This window comes from Sparus aurata, chromosome 8 (assembly GCF_900880675.1).
Source record: "Sparus aurata chromosome 8, fSpaAur1.1, whole genome shotgun sequence".
Lineage (NCBI taxonomy): Eukaryota > Metazoa > Chordata > Actinopteri > Spariformes > Sparidae > Sparus > Sparus aurata.
This window is the reverse complement of record NC_044194.1, coordinates 33,190,488-33,206,169: the sequence shown is the minus strand read 5'-3', so window position 1 is coordinate 33,206,169 and position 15,682 is coordinate 33,190,488. Positions and strand designations below refer to the sequence as shown.

The 15,682-nt window shown below is 46.4% G+C and overlaps 2 protein-coding genes across 2 annotated transcripts in view; both read right to left on the bottom strand.

Annotated features, from left to right (window-relative positions):
• Positions 1-6,641: 6,641 nt before the first annotated feature.
• On the bottom strand, positions 6,642-13,735 carry LOC115586588 (uncharacterized). The gene is made up of 10 exons (XM_030425736.1): positions 13,608-13,735; positions 12,505-12,731; positions 10,471-10,721; positions 10,133-10,241; positions 9,649-9,866; positions 9,394-9,546; positions 8,997-9,242; positions 8,024-8,636; positions 7,767-7,871; positions 6,642-7,636 (listed from the first exon to the last, which is right to left on the bottom strand). The coding sequence occupies exons 1-8, from the start codon at positions 13,733-13,735 to the stop codon at positions 8,379-8,381; spliced, it is 1,590 nt and encodes a 529-aa protein (XP_030281596.1). The 3' UTR covers positions 6,642-7,636; positions 7,767-7,871; positions 8,024-8,378.
• Positions 9,913-15,682, bottom strand: part of enc2 (ectodermal-neural cortex 2) — a 160,606-nt gene continuing 154,836 nt past the window's right edge. The window contains exons 9-13 of the transcript XR_003984822.1: positions 15,493-15,599; positions 15,132-15,218; positions 14,613-15,028; positions 12,505-14,521; positions 9,913-10,959 (exon numbers count right to left, since the gene is read on the bottom strand). The gene's annotated coding sequence lies outside the window, so the exon portion shown is untranslated. The remainder of the gene's footprint in view (positions 10,960-12,504; positions 14,522-14,612; positions 15,029-15,131; positions 15,219-15,492; positions 15,600-15,682) is intronic.

The following is a 15,682-nucleotide window of genomic DNA, read 5'->3' as shown; positions in this document are numbered from 1 at the left end:
TTGAGTTCCTTTAATGGGTGTAACCCACATCTTGTTTTCGGGTCTCTGAAGTAAAGTAGGCTGTCAAAAACAACATACTGTGGGATGTTGTCAACATTTGTGTCCATATTCGTGTCAATGTGTAGGCCCTTTTCAAGGTCTCTGAGAAGCCGGCCCGTGACTGGGTCATCCAGCTGCAGTTGTCTCACTTGTGGACGATCTGCCAGTAGCACAGGGGGGCAGAGCGCGCAGGTCCAAACTGCCAATGACAGCGTGCTCTGGTAGGAGATCTGTGGGAGTGTCACAGGACAGAGATAGTGGATTGCTATAGTCTTAGTGACCAACGGGCCAGTCTGCCCGAGGGGTTTGGGCGGGACATTAGCCACCTGAGGCTGCTGTGATCCGTGAAGATTGTCACATGGAGGCCCTCAACATAAGGCCTAAAATGCTCAAGAGCCGAAATCACAGCCAAACACTCCTTCTCGGGGGTAGAATAGGGCTTTTCTGCTTTGTGTAGGGAATGGCTCGCATATGCCACAACAACCTCTCGACCTTCATTATCTTTCTGCATCAAAGCTGCTCCGAGGCCAAGATCACAAGCATCCGCGTGAACGAAAAAGGGCCGTGCAAAGTCGGGAAAACACAAGACAGGTGCTGATGTGACACATTCTTTCAAAATGTCCATGGCTTCCTGACACTTTTCATCCCAGTGAAAAGCAGTGTCCTTTCTAGTGAGTGCATGGAGGGGCTCAGCCTGGCGTGCATAATCCTGGATGAAACGACGATAATAACCTTTGAGTCCAAGGAACTGTCTCACCTGTTTTACTGTGGACGGGGTTTTGAACTCCAGCACTGCCTTGACTTTGTCCATGTCTGGTTTAATTCCTGTGGGCGTGATTCGGTAGCCAAGGAAGTTGAACTCATTCAGGCAGAACTGACATTTTTTCAGCTTCAAGGACAGACCAGCAGCTTCCAGTCTGTTGAGTACCTCCTCCAGATCTGTCAAGTGTTGCTCAAAGGTGGGGGAAGCAACAACAATGTCGTCTAAATACACTGCACAGGTCTTGTAGATGAGGCCAGCAAGCACATTGTTCATTAGTCTCTGAAATGTGGCGGGTGCATTACAGAGTCCAAAGGGGAGCACCCGGAACTGGAAAAGGCCACAGTGAGAAATGAAGGCTGTTTTTGGGCGTGAGTCCTCTGCAACTGCCACCTGCCAGTATCCACGTGCTAAGTCCAGAGTTGTGATGAACTTCCCTCTTGCCAGAAAGTCAAGGGACTCATCTATACGTGGTAGGGGGTAAGAGTCTCTTTGTGAGACCTGGTTCAGGCCTCTAAAGTCCACGCAGAATCTTGGGTCAGAACCGGGCTTGGTTACAATCACAACCGGGGCAGCCCACGGGCCAGTGGACGGTTCAATGATGCCATCATGTAACATCTGCTGTACCTGCTCCTCGATTATTTGTTTTTTTGATGGGGAGGTGCGATAGGGAGGGAGGTTTATAGGTTTTGCATCTCCCGTATCTATTGTGTGTACAGTCAAGGAAGTGTGTCCGAGATGACCATCAAACATGGAGTCAAACTGGGTGAGGAGAGTGGACATGGCTGTTCGTTGTTCCTCTTCCAGGTTCGCTTCAGCAACTTTAGCCATGATGGCGGATTGCAGGGAGTCTATGGACATGATGGTTCCTCTTTCGACTGGCCGTTCAAAAGCACAGTCCTCATCTACATCCACCATATTACAGGGGACGTCATCCATGTAAATAGTCCTGGAGGGGATGTGGATGGTTATGGAGGCCCTGATCATGAAATCCATTCCCAGGATGAAAGGGGTGGACAGGTTGTGGATTATGGCAAAACGCTGGTAAAAGCTCTTGTTCATGAAGCCGATAGATAGCCAAGTGACACCGTCAGGTGTACAGGGGGCGTTGTCCGCAAGGCTCACAGGCGGACCCTCCCACCGGCGTGTTCTGTTGGGACAGGTGTTATTCACTCGGACAAGGTCTGCTCGTAAAGCCGAAAGTGAAGCACCTGTGTCCAGAGTGGCCTCCACAGCCACAGAGTTGAAATTGACTTTGGTCCTCAGCGGTGTGTTCCAGGGGGCCTGAGATACATTGTCCTCCACATGGCCGAGAGCAAGTGGTTCTCGAGAGGGCGTGGCAGGTGGGTGAGGCTCAACTAGCGCCTGGAGGGAGGATTGCCTCGATGAAATGTCCTCCCTCCCCTGAAGTTTCCCGGCCACCTGGGGGGAAGTGGGGAGTCTGCTGGCAATCTGTCCATTACATTTCTTGGCTCGCCACTGCCTTGAAACACAGATACTGGGGGGGTGGGCGTGTGCGTCGCCTGGGACTTGGTGTGGGATGGTGACATGTTGGGTTCATCGTTGCAGCTCGGGCAAGTGTGAGTTGTAAACCCGGGCCGGGAGCATTTAAAGCAGCGGGGCTCATTGTTTCGGTTTCCCCTGAAACGTGTAGGAGTCTGATAGCTACTTGGCCCGAGGACTACATGGAGTTCGTGAGCTCTTAGCAGCAAGTCCATTGCTGAGGGGACTAGTGTGCCATACAGTGCCACCTTATATTTCTCCAGAGAGTGTTTGCATATCAGTTCAATCTGCTCCTTTTCAGGTGGTGGGCTCTTTAATTTGCTGAACTCACTTAGCATGTGAGTCACAAATGTTGGGAGGGGCTCATCTGGTGCCTGGATACGGTCAAGGATGCCTCTCAGGATCCGTTCTTGGTTGTCAGATGGCAGAAAAACTGTCCTGAAGAGCTGGCAGAACTGTGACCAAGAGACGACATGTGAACTGAGAGCTTTGAACCATTTGCCGGGCTCTTTTGTGAGGAAATGTGGCAGTTCATTTAATATCTGTTTGTCAGTCAGGTTTAGTGAGGATCTGTAGGTGTTCACAGCTTGTAACCAGTCCTCTGGATGAAGTCCATTGTCTCCAGCAAACACGGGAGGTTGTAGCTTAGCATGATGCAATGCAGAAGCGATCATTCTGGACGTGTTGCTGAGTTCAAGTGAATGTTGTTGTAAGAAAGGGTCTGGATGCCCAGCCTGAGCACCAGAGAGTGATCCTGTATCGCCAAACGTGGGCTTCCCAGTAGGTGCGGATGGGGTTGACGTGGCCTTGGCTGTTGGAATTATTACATGGGCTGCAGTAGCATCATTGTCCTTTTTTGTAGATTGATCCCAGTGTGTCAGTATACTGCGCTGCAGGTGCAGGGATTCGTTTAGACATCCTCGTAGCCTCTCAACCTCCGCCTCTAGGTCTCTGACCTTTTCTTCAAGGACACCAGTCGTATTGTCAGGGGTAATGTATTTTGTGAAAGATTCAATGTCTATATCAAGGTCAGTGTTAAACTCGTCAAGATGCTCATCTGGGTGGGATGCCATCATGCATTTACACTTGAAACCACACACCTTAAAATTATAGTTATAGGGTCTGACAATACCAGGAGTGAATTAACTGTTCAGACAGAGTTATGACAGGGGAAAAAAAATAAAAGACAAATGACTTTAAAGTCTGACTGCTGCAGGGCACAATAATCAATAAACACTGTAAAACAAAGTTAAATGGTTGTGTACCACGAAAAGCATGGTGAAAATAATGCAGTTTTTCACAGGCTTTCCAGGTACAATCAGTTTGTTTTGTTTTTGTTTTTTTTAGCACACACACACAGTCCTTACTCGCACAGTCCGGTCCATCCACGTTAAAGGGAAAAGGAAAATCCACAAACCGGGGCAAAAGCGGAGCTTGGGCTCACCTAATCCACAGTGAAAAGACTTCTCATGTCCAAACTGAACGCGGAGGTCGTTCGTTTTCTTCTTAATGTCCAGTTAATAGGAAAGCAACAGAAAGCACAAACATCCAGCGCTGCCGACGCGCGGTACTCCAGTAACGTAACTCCAGCGTTCAGAGCCACAGTTAGCTTGAGGAGAAGTTAGCTTCCAACATGGCACGGTCGCAGCCAGGAAAACTGTCACTCACACGGTTTCCCGGGGTGTAGAAGAGTAGAGGGCAGGACGGTCCGGTCCGTGTGTGCGAAGAGAGGTCCAGGGGATGATGTTCGGGCGCCAATTGTAACGTGGTCGGTGCAGGGGAAGGTTATGGTCCTCTTTCAGTGGCAGTAGCTCCGGTTAGCTCAGACGACACGGCAGGCAACATGTGGGATTTCCGCACATACTTTTATTCCACTGTACTTACAGACCATACCAAGCCAGGTCGCTACGGCACTAGTTATCATACGCATACATGCCTTGACACACATAGGCCGAGGATCCTACACCTATACATCACAATATAAAATAATATAAAAGGGTGGTCGTCACTCCGTTGGCAGCATTGCTACTGCTGACGCATGGTGGAGCGGAAACACATCAACTCTTCTTCTAGGTACAGGCTACATTATCCACTTAACAAAAGGAGGCGCCACCTAGTGGCGCTACATTCAATAACTCCAACTGTTACATCTTTCAGAGATGCTTGGAACTTTCATGGTCTTAGAACCGAAAGGAATCAGTCACCACAGCAACTCCGGAGAAGATACAGAGAGCAAGGCCCTATGGAGGATCTTACTGAGGTTAAAAAAGATCAATTTTAACACTTTTCTGAACTGTCTGTATCCCCAAAGGAATTATGGGAGAAAATAATGTGCTACTTTAAATGAAGCATAGGTTATAGTCTCTTCAAAGCAGTGGCGGCTGGTGACTGAAAAAATTGGGGAGGACAGGAGGAAAACCAGTCCACGGTGTCATGTCATTTTATACAAGTCAACTACTTATCCCTACTTTCTTATATTCAATGAAAATTAAGCAATAAAACAATGACTTACAAGACTTCTTTAAAAAACACTTTATTAAATGGCTAATATACAAGACAAAAAAAACACCAATGTGTTCCCCTTCCGAGGTTCGATCCCCAGTCACCTGTGTGGCAGGCAACTGCTCTACCCACAGTGCTACCGCAGCAGTCAATATACAAACTTCACGACAGCACATGACATCACACTCATCACAATCGCCCAAAACAACTGTGTTGCTGCTCTGTATTGTATCCCGGTTGTGCCGCTAACGTTATGTCCTCCAGCAGGATCTTTCTGACTGCTTCTCTCTGATTTCTCAGAAGTTTTTTTTCTTTCAGAAATGTGCTTATATTTCCTTTGAAACCGATTCCAATATCTCTGAAAACTCTATATTTCTTGTCTGAGCATGGCTGGTAGTGAAAGCTGTAAAATACATAGAAGTATTTTCTGTTTACGGTTGAGAATGAAATTTGGGAACTGTTATTGGACCAACCTGCTGTCAATCTTGTATTCTGGTTGCTGATTGGTAAGGGAGGACGTCCTCCCTTAGCGCGTCATTTTGCGTGTCTTAGCCAATCATAGATCAGCATGAAAAATCCTCAATGCATTAGGCGAGTTCAAGATCACGCAGTGCTGCGCAGCGCAGCGCTGCATAAATCGTGATGCATGCTGGTTAAAATGTGTCCACGATGACCTGGATGGGAGTGGTTTCTGCTCCGCATCTGATGTCACATGACCTTAAGTTATCGCGGGAGCGAGGCTGCTGCAGAGCATTCGCGCAGTTGCTCTCCAGGTACTGCGCGACCCCAGACCCACCTTCATGACGTCAGGACTTTGCCCGAATTGGCTCTCATCTACGCTGACGTATCTGACGTGTGTTTCGATGAATTTCCATATCCATAAGGCCTCTGCCTCTTTTCTACTCAAATATCAAATACTTTCAGATAAGTATATATATATATATATATATATATATATATATATATATATATATATATCTATATCTATATATATATATATCTATATTATATATATATATCGATATATACTATATATATATAAATATATATATATATATATATATATATATATATATATATATAAATACATATATATATATATATATATAAATACAAGTAATCAGATGAACACATCCTCTGCAAAAATACAGGCTTGACACGGGTCTTGATCCCCGGTCGTCTGCATGCAACACAGCAGCAGTTCCACTGCTCTATTCCCTCAGCCCAAATGTTTTGGTTGACTAATATTTTGAACATCTCAGATTGAATAATTTCTGAAGGAGATTAATATGAGAAAAAGGCCAGCAAAGTTCCCATAGCATCAGGTAAGAAAACTGATCGCAGTCGTTGTTGTTTGTAATCAAACATTAATGGAATTTCAATTTCCCCCACTTCTTCGCCGACGAAGAAGGCAAACACCGCAACCTCAGCCAGGTCACGTCACGTCTACGGGAAGAGAGAGTGTCTGACTTCATAGCAGCGTTTGTATCCCCGCCCCTGCTGTCGCCAGCAGATCTCGCTGATGTGATCAGGCAGCAGGAGGTCAACTTGAACGCGCCCATTGAGTGAATGGAAGGAGATCCCTCCCACAGAGGACAGAAGCCCTCCGTCCTCCTCTAGCCCCCACCTTCCTGCTCCCTGCTCCTCTCACAGACTGCTCTGTCTCCTCCGTCTGCAGCTGTTGCTGTTGAACCTTTCAAGTGGATTTTCTTCCAAAGAAGAAACTTTTTTTTATGATATAATATATATATAATATTTTATAAATGATACTGAGATTTGGTAATGATTTATTTCAACCTGTTATTCTTTCTTAAAAAAATTTTTTATCTTCCTCTTGCCTCTCAAAAATAGAGGACCAACCTCCTCTGCCTCTATGGACGAGCCTCCTCTGCTTCAAAGTGTCCTGAGCTTTCAAAGATCAACCTCTGAGCTGTAGTTTCTATGGTGCATACTATGCGTAACTGTACTATTATACAAAACTGAATAGGCAACATATAGAAGATTGATCATGCTTGTCATCCATTCATGTTTATGAAGACTATAGGATCGACTGGAACGGACCTCACAGACTTGGAGGCACTGTGTCAGTCCCTGAGGTTCAGCTGGCCCGTGAGCTCTCAGATGAGGAGGTTGCCATTTTGCCAGCTCCAGGAGTTTCTGTAACTGATGCACTTGAATTATATGTAGAGACTGTGCAGGTTGTATCAAGAATCATAGCAGACTGACGCTTTTATTTGCAACCCATGCTTTTATTAAGCATCTTAGAACAAGCAAGCATAAACTGAAAAAGTTTGCTTTCCTTAAGAAAAAAAGCCGTTTTACTTTGAAGCTCTACAATAAAAACTGTTATGAGCTCATAAATGAGAGTTTATGCACAGCTAAACTACTTCCTGAACTTTAACACCCCCCTTTTTCTTCCTGTCTCATTTTTGGCCACAGAATGAACAGCATGAATGTCATACTGTTAATGCAGAAAGATGCACTACTGTTTGGTTTCAGTTAATGGAAAAAAATGTGTTGAACAAAAAAAATGAATAAATGTAAACTACTGCACAGTATGTTAAATGTTTTAAAAGACACTAAACTTGAACACCTACTGAACAGTGCATCCAATGACATCTGTCTGAAAAACAACTAAAACAAGTCCAAATCCAGTCTGTGCACTATTTATGGCAGGGACAAGTGCTTGTCGGTTTTGAAATGAGCTGGCAGCTTTAGTGTTTCAAAGCATGTGGAGGACTTAGGAAGGGTTCCACCAGAAATCTCCACTTTCAGTTAAGGAGGAAGCCTCTCCCAGATCAACCCAGAATGTCAGCAGCTGGGCCAGTGTGCCTGATGAAGTTAAAAGTCACAACATGGATTTAAGACAACATTTAGTTAACTTTAGTTGATCATATCTATCCGTGAGACATAGAAGCATTTGTTAAGAGAGCAATACATTAGCCAAATAAGGTGTTTATACCTGTTTCAATGAACATCATTAGAAAGCCAGTGATGCGGCACGTGGATTCTATGTCAAAGTCTTCATCTGTTCTCAACCGGCCATGTGATTTTTTTCTAGGAGCATCTTAACACATCAATGTAATCATTTTAAAAAAGGAGAACTTATTTTGGTGAAAGAATATTCAGATCACATTCTTGGTAAATGGAAAAATAATCAGCTTAGTCATTGAAAATACATTAAATAAAGCCACAAATATAACTAAATTACTGACTTACCTGTGGTGTGAACTGCATTTCAGCTATTTTGGGCAAAAGAAGTGGGACAACATCTTGCCTAGATGTCAGCAGGGGCCATACCATCACATCTTTCAGTCCCTTTCTCAACTGTTTAATTTGGCGCATGGTCCTTCCCAATGACCTAAGAGACAGACCAGACCCATATTACAAACCAAATCCTCAACCCCAATTTTACAAAAGTTGGCACAGCAGAAAAAATGTTCATAAAGTACATCCATTCAAACTCTAGTACAGAATATATCAACCCTTAAGACATGTATACATTTTAGAATAATGTATGCTGCTTGTTACGGTTTGTGTTGGATCAGGACCCAAATGCACGACTCGACTCTGGTTAACAGTGCAACAAACAGTCTTTAATGTTCAAAAAGGTGCAAAAATAGGTGCAAGGTGGAGGGGTGATGCGAAGTCCCAGGATCCTGACATGGTAGGGGAAGTCACCGGTGAGCGCGTGGATGAAGGTGTCGTGACGTGAGGTCCATTGTAGGACAATGGCGGTGCAGAGTGAGAGCACAGGGGAGCTGGTAGCAGGCAGGTCCACTGGCAGGCAGGGAGGAAGCAAAGCTCGAGACTGCACAGCAAGCACAGCAATCTAAAGCGGGGTTGCAAGAACACAAGAGGATTAGCTTCACAAGCTCAGCACGGAGCACAAAGGCAAAAATACAAAGGAGCCAGGATTCTAACAACCACATTGACTGACGAAACAATCTGGCGATGAGCAGGAGGGAAACCAGTGGCTTTATGGGAGACTTGATTTGTGGAGTGAATTCACCTGGCGCTGCCTGTGGAAAAGAAGCCACGCCCACATGCACACACACAGCACAGACAGGGGGAGAGACACAGGAGGAATAATACAGACAGGGACACAAAACACACACAAGGGAAAAAGCAGGGCTGCCATGATGGAATCATGACAGTACCCCCCCTCAATGACCGACTCCAGATGGTCTACCAGGTTTGTTTGGATGTGTCCGATAGAAGTCAGTGAGAAGAGAGGGGTCCAAGATGAGCCCCCGGGAAATCCAACTCCTCTCCTCGGGGCCGTATCCCTCCCAGTCAGCAAGATATTGTATCCACGCCCCCTGCGACGCACATCCAGGATGCGACTGACCGTGAAGGCTGGGTGTCCATCGATGAGCCGGGGGGATGGTGGGGCGATGGCAGGAGGGCACAGAGTACTGGTGGAAACAGGTTTTAGCTGGGAAACATGGAAGGTGGGATTAATCTTCAGTGATGCAGGGAGCTTGAGGCGGACAGCAGAAGGATTGACAATGGACACAATTTCAAAAGGGCCAATTAATCTTTTTGGAAGTCACACTGAGGGGAATGTCCTTAGCACTTAACCAAACCTTCTGTCCCGGTTTGTATTCGGGAGCAGGAGTACGCCGCCGGTCCGCCAACCTCCGATTCTGATCCTGGGTGCGCAGTAGAGCAGCCTTGGTCTCTCTCCAGATTCTGCGGATCCTTCGGAGGTTTAGCTGGACCGATGGTATGGCGATCTCCTGCTCTTGGGAAGGGAACAGAGGAGGTAAGTAACCTACAGAGGCTTCAAAAGGCGTCATACCCATGGCTGCAGAAGTCAGTGAATTGTGTGAGTACTCCACCCAGGCAAGATGAGTACTCCAGGAGGCAGGGTCCCGAGCACAGATGCAGTGCAGCGCCGTCTCCAGATCTTGGTTGGCTCTCTCCGTCTGGCCATTAGACTGTGGGTGGTATCCCGAAGACAAGCTCACCGTTGCTCCCAGTGCCCGGCAAAACTCCTTCCATACTTTTGATGTGAACTGGGGGCCTCTGACACGATGTCTGAAGGAATCCCATGGACCTGGAACACATGGTTCACCAACAGTTCAGCAGTTTCTGTAGCTGAGGGAAGTTTAGGCAAGGCCACAAAATGTACTGCTTTGGAGAAGCGATCAACGATGGTAAGAATGGTATCATTACCTTGAGACAATGGCAGTCCGGTTACAAAGTCCACCGTGATATGTGACCAAGGACGTCCAGGCACTGGGAGCGGGTGGAGGAGACCTGCTGGTGGTCGATGAGTCTACTTCCCACGGGCGCACACGGTACAGGCCTTGACATACTCACGAGTATCGGCAGCCATGGTGGGCCGCCAGAAGTGGTGTTGAAGCAGGGACAAGGTGCGAGACGAACCAGGATGGCAGGCAAACCGGGACGAGTGGCTCCACTGGAGGACCTGAGGGCGGACAGAAACAGGAACAAACAAGCGACCCCGGGACCATCACCAGGATCAGGGTTAGTGTGCAGAGCTGTTTTAACCAACGACTCAATCTCCCAAGTCAGGGAGCCGATCAGGCAGGAAGCGGGGAGAATAGTGTCTGGGGCTGGACTGTCTCTGCCATCTTGAAACTGTCGAAATAAGGTGTCCGGCTTAACATTCCCAAATTTTTATGGTCAGTCCATACCGTAAAGGGTGCGTCCGTCCCCTCCAACCAGTGTCTCCACTCCTCAAGTGCCAGTTTGACTGCTAGAAGCTCTCGGTTCCCCACATCGTAATTTTGTTCCGCAGGCGACAGCTTCTTAGAAAAGAATGCACAGGGGTGGAGTTTGTTATCACCTGCGGCTCTTTGTGAAAGTACAGCGCCGACACCAATGTCCGATGCATCGACCTCCACCACAAACTGGCGGTCAGGATCCAGCTGGACCAGGACGTGCACTGAGGAGAAGCATCGCTTGAGTTCTAGAAAAGCCTCCTCGGCCGCAGGAGACCAAACAAAAGGCACAGATAGGGATGTGAGTTTAGTTAGCGGAGCAACCACCTGACTGTAATTCCTGATGAATTGCCGATAGAAATTTGCGAAGCCCAGGAACCTCTGGAGTTGCTTGCGTGACTGGGGTGGAGGCCAAGTAGTCACTGCCTGGACCTTGGCAGGATCTGTCCTCACCTGCCCTTTCTCCAGGATGTAACCCAGGAAGGAAACAGAGGGGACATGAAACTCACACTTTTCACCCTTTACAAACAGTTTATTCTCCCACAACCTCTGAAGAACCTACCGCACATGAACAATGTGCTCCTCGAGGTTGTGGGAGAAAATCAAAATGTCATCAAGATAGACAAACACAGAATGATTTAGAAAGTCTCTCAGCACGTCATTAACCATGGCTTGGAAAATGGCCGGTGCATTCGTAAGTCCAAACGGCATCACCAGATACTCGAAATGTCCTAAAGGGGTGTTGAAGGCCGTCTTCCACTCATCTCCATCCTTTATCCGCACCAGGTGATAAGCGTTTCGCAGGTCCAGCTTAGTAAAAATAGTAGCGCCATGAAGGGGTTCAAAGCCAGAGTTTGAGTGGTAACGGGTATTTGTTTTTAATGGTAATATTGTTCAAACCACGAAAGTCGATACAGGGTCTCAGAGTCTTATCCTTTTTTTTTTATTTTTATTTTTTTTTTTATATGGTTTATGTGATAGGGACAGATACCGATCATGTGGGTTGTACAACAATCCAACAGAAAGCATCATAGCATTTATAGCCTTAGCTAATTTCCAATGCCCGTCCCTAGAGGGGCCTTTAAAATAATATACAAAAACCTGTTTTTGTTTTTTTTTGTTTTTAAAAAAAAAAAAAAAAAAACATCTTATCCATTCATCCAACCCTCCACTCAACCATCCATCCATCAATTCATAAACAATATCTTCCTATCCATTCATCCATCCCTCCGTTCATCCATAGAATATATTAAATAACATGATAACATATTGGCCTATTTTTCCCTGAATCTTGGCCTAGAAATTAACTAACATGATGCAGGTACATACACGTACACATATTCACGCACACACATACAATTCACAGTCCCCCCCCCCCCCCCCCCCCCACACACACACACACATACACACACACACACACACACACACACAAACACACCCACTCACAAAATACACCCACATTTCCCTATATGTGGCTACAAACTTGATTGTCTTTTAGGAATTCCTTCATTTTGCTCCTGAACTGCCCAGACTATTCCATATATTAACTCCCTTAATAAGGAATGATGACTGGCCAAAGGAGGTTTTACGGTGAGGTACCCTACAGTTCCCTGCAGCGGCTCTTCTCGTTGACCGCCCTACAGCCTGCATCGGTTGAACCAGGTCACAGAGAACCTGAGGGGCTTGATCATGCAAGCATTTGTAGATTAAGTTAATGTTGGATGAGGCTATATAATTATCAAAGCTGAGCATGTTCAGGTCCCGCAGAACATCGCAGAGATGAGATCTCATCGGCCTCTTGCCTAAGATCTTTAATGCATGATTATAGAGTCTCTCCAGAGGTTTGATTACCGAAAGACTGGCCTGCGACCATGCAGTTACACAATAGCCGAGGTGTGAGAAGATCATTGAGTGTAAATATATGTTGGCTGCTTCAAATGTTAAGCAATTTTTTCCCCACGAAAAAGAAACCAGCACCAAGAGGAGATGAAGAAGGGCGAATGATACCTGAGTTCAAAGAGTCTGTAATGTAGGTCTCCATGCTCTCACGTTCAGGTGCCGAGAGGTTGTAGAGTCTGCTGGTGGGAAGTGGAGCTCCCGGCAATATCTCAATGGCGCAGTCGTAGGGTCTGTGGGGTGGTAAAGAGAGAGCCCGCTGCTTGCTGAACACTTCAGCAAGGTCGTGGTATTCAGGAGGTACAGAAGACAGATCAGGGGGCTCTGATGGTGCTGCACTGGGTTTTGTCGGACATGGGGAGAGAGCTGACTTGAGACAAGAGTGACAGAAAGAACTCAAACTAGTGATTCTCTCGGCTGCCCAGTCAATCACCGGATTATGTTTTTGAAGCCAGGGTAACCCTAGTACTAGAGGAGCATGAGACAATGACATGACGTGAAATGATATCTGTTCACGATGGTTACCAGCTAGCTAATAGTGATAATGGTTCTGTTTGGTGAGTGATATGAGCCAAAAGATCGCCATTAAGAGTGTTAACAACCAAGGGTGTGTCAATGGAGGAGAATTTAATTCAGGCTTGGTCAACAAACTGAGAATCAAGTAGATTGGAGTCAGATCCAGAGTCAACGAGGGCCTCTAGTCTCAAAGTCTTACCGTTTAGCAAGATGCTAGCATCGAGATTGATGCGTCTACGGGGTAACATGGGAACCACAGTGTTACTCACCAGAACCCCGACTGCGACTGGCAGGGATTGGAGTTTAACCTTTGAGGGCAGGTAGCGAGCTGATGTCCAGATTGTCCACAGTAGATACACAACCCTTCCTTGAATCACCGACTGCGCTCTGCTGGTGTCAGCCGATGTCGACCCAGTTGCATGGGTTCCTCCTGTCTTGTGGTTGCAGCAGCCAGGTTGTCATTAGCAGAGTGGTATTCAGGCAGTCCAAAAGGAGCAGGGGATGTAGTAGTCTTAAAAGAAGCAGCAGTACCAGGAGAAAAAGCGGCCTGTCCTTTCTCTCTGCATCTCTCCCTTAGCCTATTGTCTACCTTAATGGCTAATGCAATTAGCTCCTGCAAGTCCTCAGTCTCTGCTCTACCCACTAAGCAATCTTTAACGGCTTCATAAAGCCCTTTTAAAAGAGCACCGTCATCCCACCCGAGCTCTGCTGCCAGAGTGCGAAACTCCACTGAATAATTAGCTGCACTTAAGGAGCCCTGGCGTAAACTGAACAATTGGTTGCTAGCATCATGGCTGGAGATGGGATGATCAAACACGGACATCATCTCGGTAGAAAACTGATCAAAGGTAGCGCTGACGGTAAGTGGGTTATGCCAAAACGCTGTTCCCCAGGCTCTAGCCCTCCCCGTGAGTAAACCCAGAACGTACGCCAAATTGGCTCTGTCGGTACCATAAGTCAATGGCTGTAATTCAAAAACTAAGGAGCACTGGAAAAGAAATGACTTACAGCTACCTAGGTTTCCGTCGTAACATTCAGGGGCAGGAACGAACGGCTCGCGGGGGTGAAAGGTGCCCACTGGTACTGCTGGAGAGAGATTAGACACGGGTGGGTTATTAGACTGGAGTTGACTTTCCACTCGAGCAAGGCCGGTAGTCAGGTTGGTGAGGGAATCCATTATCCCACTTAGCGTCTGGTCGTGATGTCCAAGCATAACCCCTTGGGAGGACACAGCATGTCTCAGGTTAGATACATCTGAACCAGAGTTCGAGTCGGCTGGGTCCAACATTGCCAGATCATTCTGTTACGGTTTGTGTTGGATCAGGACCCAAATGCACGACTCGACTCTGGTTAACAGTGCAACAAACAGTCTTTAATTTTCAAAAAGGTGCAAAAATAGGTGCGAGGTGGAGGGGTGGTGCGAAGTCCCAGGATCCTGACGTGGTAGGAGAGGTCACCGGTGAATGCGTGGATGAAGGTGTCGTGAGGTGAGGTCCGTTGTAGGACAATGGTGGTGCAGAGTGAGAGCACAGGGGAGCTGGTAGCAGGCAGGCAGGTCCACTGGCAGGCAGGGAGGAAAAAAGGCTCGAGACTGCACAGCAAGCAAAGCAATCTAAAGCGGGGTTGCAAAAACACAAGAGGATTAGCTTCACAAGCTAAGCACAGAGTACAAAGGCAAAAATACAAAGGAGCCAGGATTCTACCACGTTGACTGACGAAACGATCTGGCGATGAGCAGGAGGAAAACCAGTGGCTTTATGGTTGACTTCTGGAGTGAATTCACCTGGCGCTGCCTGTGGAAAAGAAGCCAGGCCCACATGCACACACACAGCACAGACAGGGGGAGAGACACAGGAGGAATAATACAGACAGGGACACAAAACACACACAAGGGAAAAAGCAGGGCTGCCATGATGGAATCATGACACAGGGTCCCCATTGACCAGTACATGTATTACAGCAGGACTTAATCCTGTGACACGGGGGCTGTCGTGCAGAAAGCTGTGGGCCAACATCCTTCCTGCAACACGGAAGAGGTCGCTTTCAATAAGCACCTCTGATGCTGCTGGGACAAGATGGTCAGGTTCACCCTCCAATAGCAGTGTTCAGCCCATTCCTCCTGTAAAGTACCAAGAGAGCAGGGTATAAAGTCACAACAATTAACCACTGAAATACATTTAAAACTAACATCATATTAACCCTCAAAATAGTAAAAGACTTACCAAGATCGAGACTGAATCCAAACTGGAGTTTGGATATTACAGTTGTCATAAAGGACCGCATCACCCCCTCTCCGATTGCAACATCACCTGAAATAAAATATTGATAATAACAGTGGAAAAATGGCGGCTGACTAATACAGATAGCTGGATTAGGTAACATTTAACAAGCAAGGGAAAAAAAATAATATCAAGTCAATATTATATTGGCTGTAATTCTAGAATATAATCCTTAATATTGACTATTCCAGATAACAGGAGAATATTGTGCATTTCATTTGTGGACATCAATTAAATATTTTTTTTGGATCCCATTCCCCATTCTTTACTGACACATTAATATTACAAAATGTATATTACTTACCAACAAGGGTACAGTGAAGTGGACAGGCCCATTCTTGCTGCTGTTTATAGAATAAGAGAAGTTCCCGTTCTCTGTCCTCTTCAGAGTCCCTTACATTCATCTTCATTCTGAACAAAAACAAAATGTTTTTCACAGTTATAATATATAACCCAGTTGCATGTTGTTGTGTGGAATTATATTATCTAATTAT

Bases quoted from the DNA above. Each gene is read 5' to 3' on its own strand.
- LOC115586588 (XM_030425736.1), bottom strand. From the start codon at position 13,735: ATGATGTCCGTGTTTGATCATCCCATCTCCAGCCATGATGCTAGCAAC. The intron at 12,732-13,607 runs GTGGGATGACGG...GACAAAACCCAG, and splicing joins ACTCTGGCAGCAGAGCTCGG to TGCAGCACCATCAGAGCCCC. The intron at 9,547-9,648 runs GTGGAGTACTCA...TCCCAAGAGCAG, and splicing joins GGAGTACTCATCTTGCCTGG to GAGATCGCCATACCATCGGT.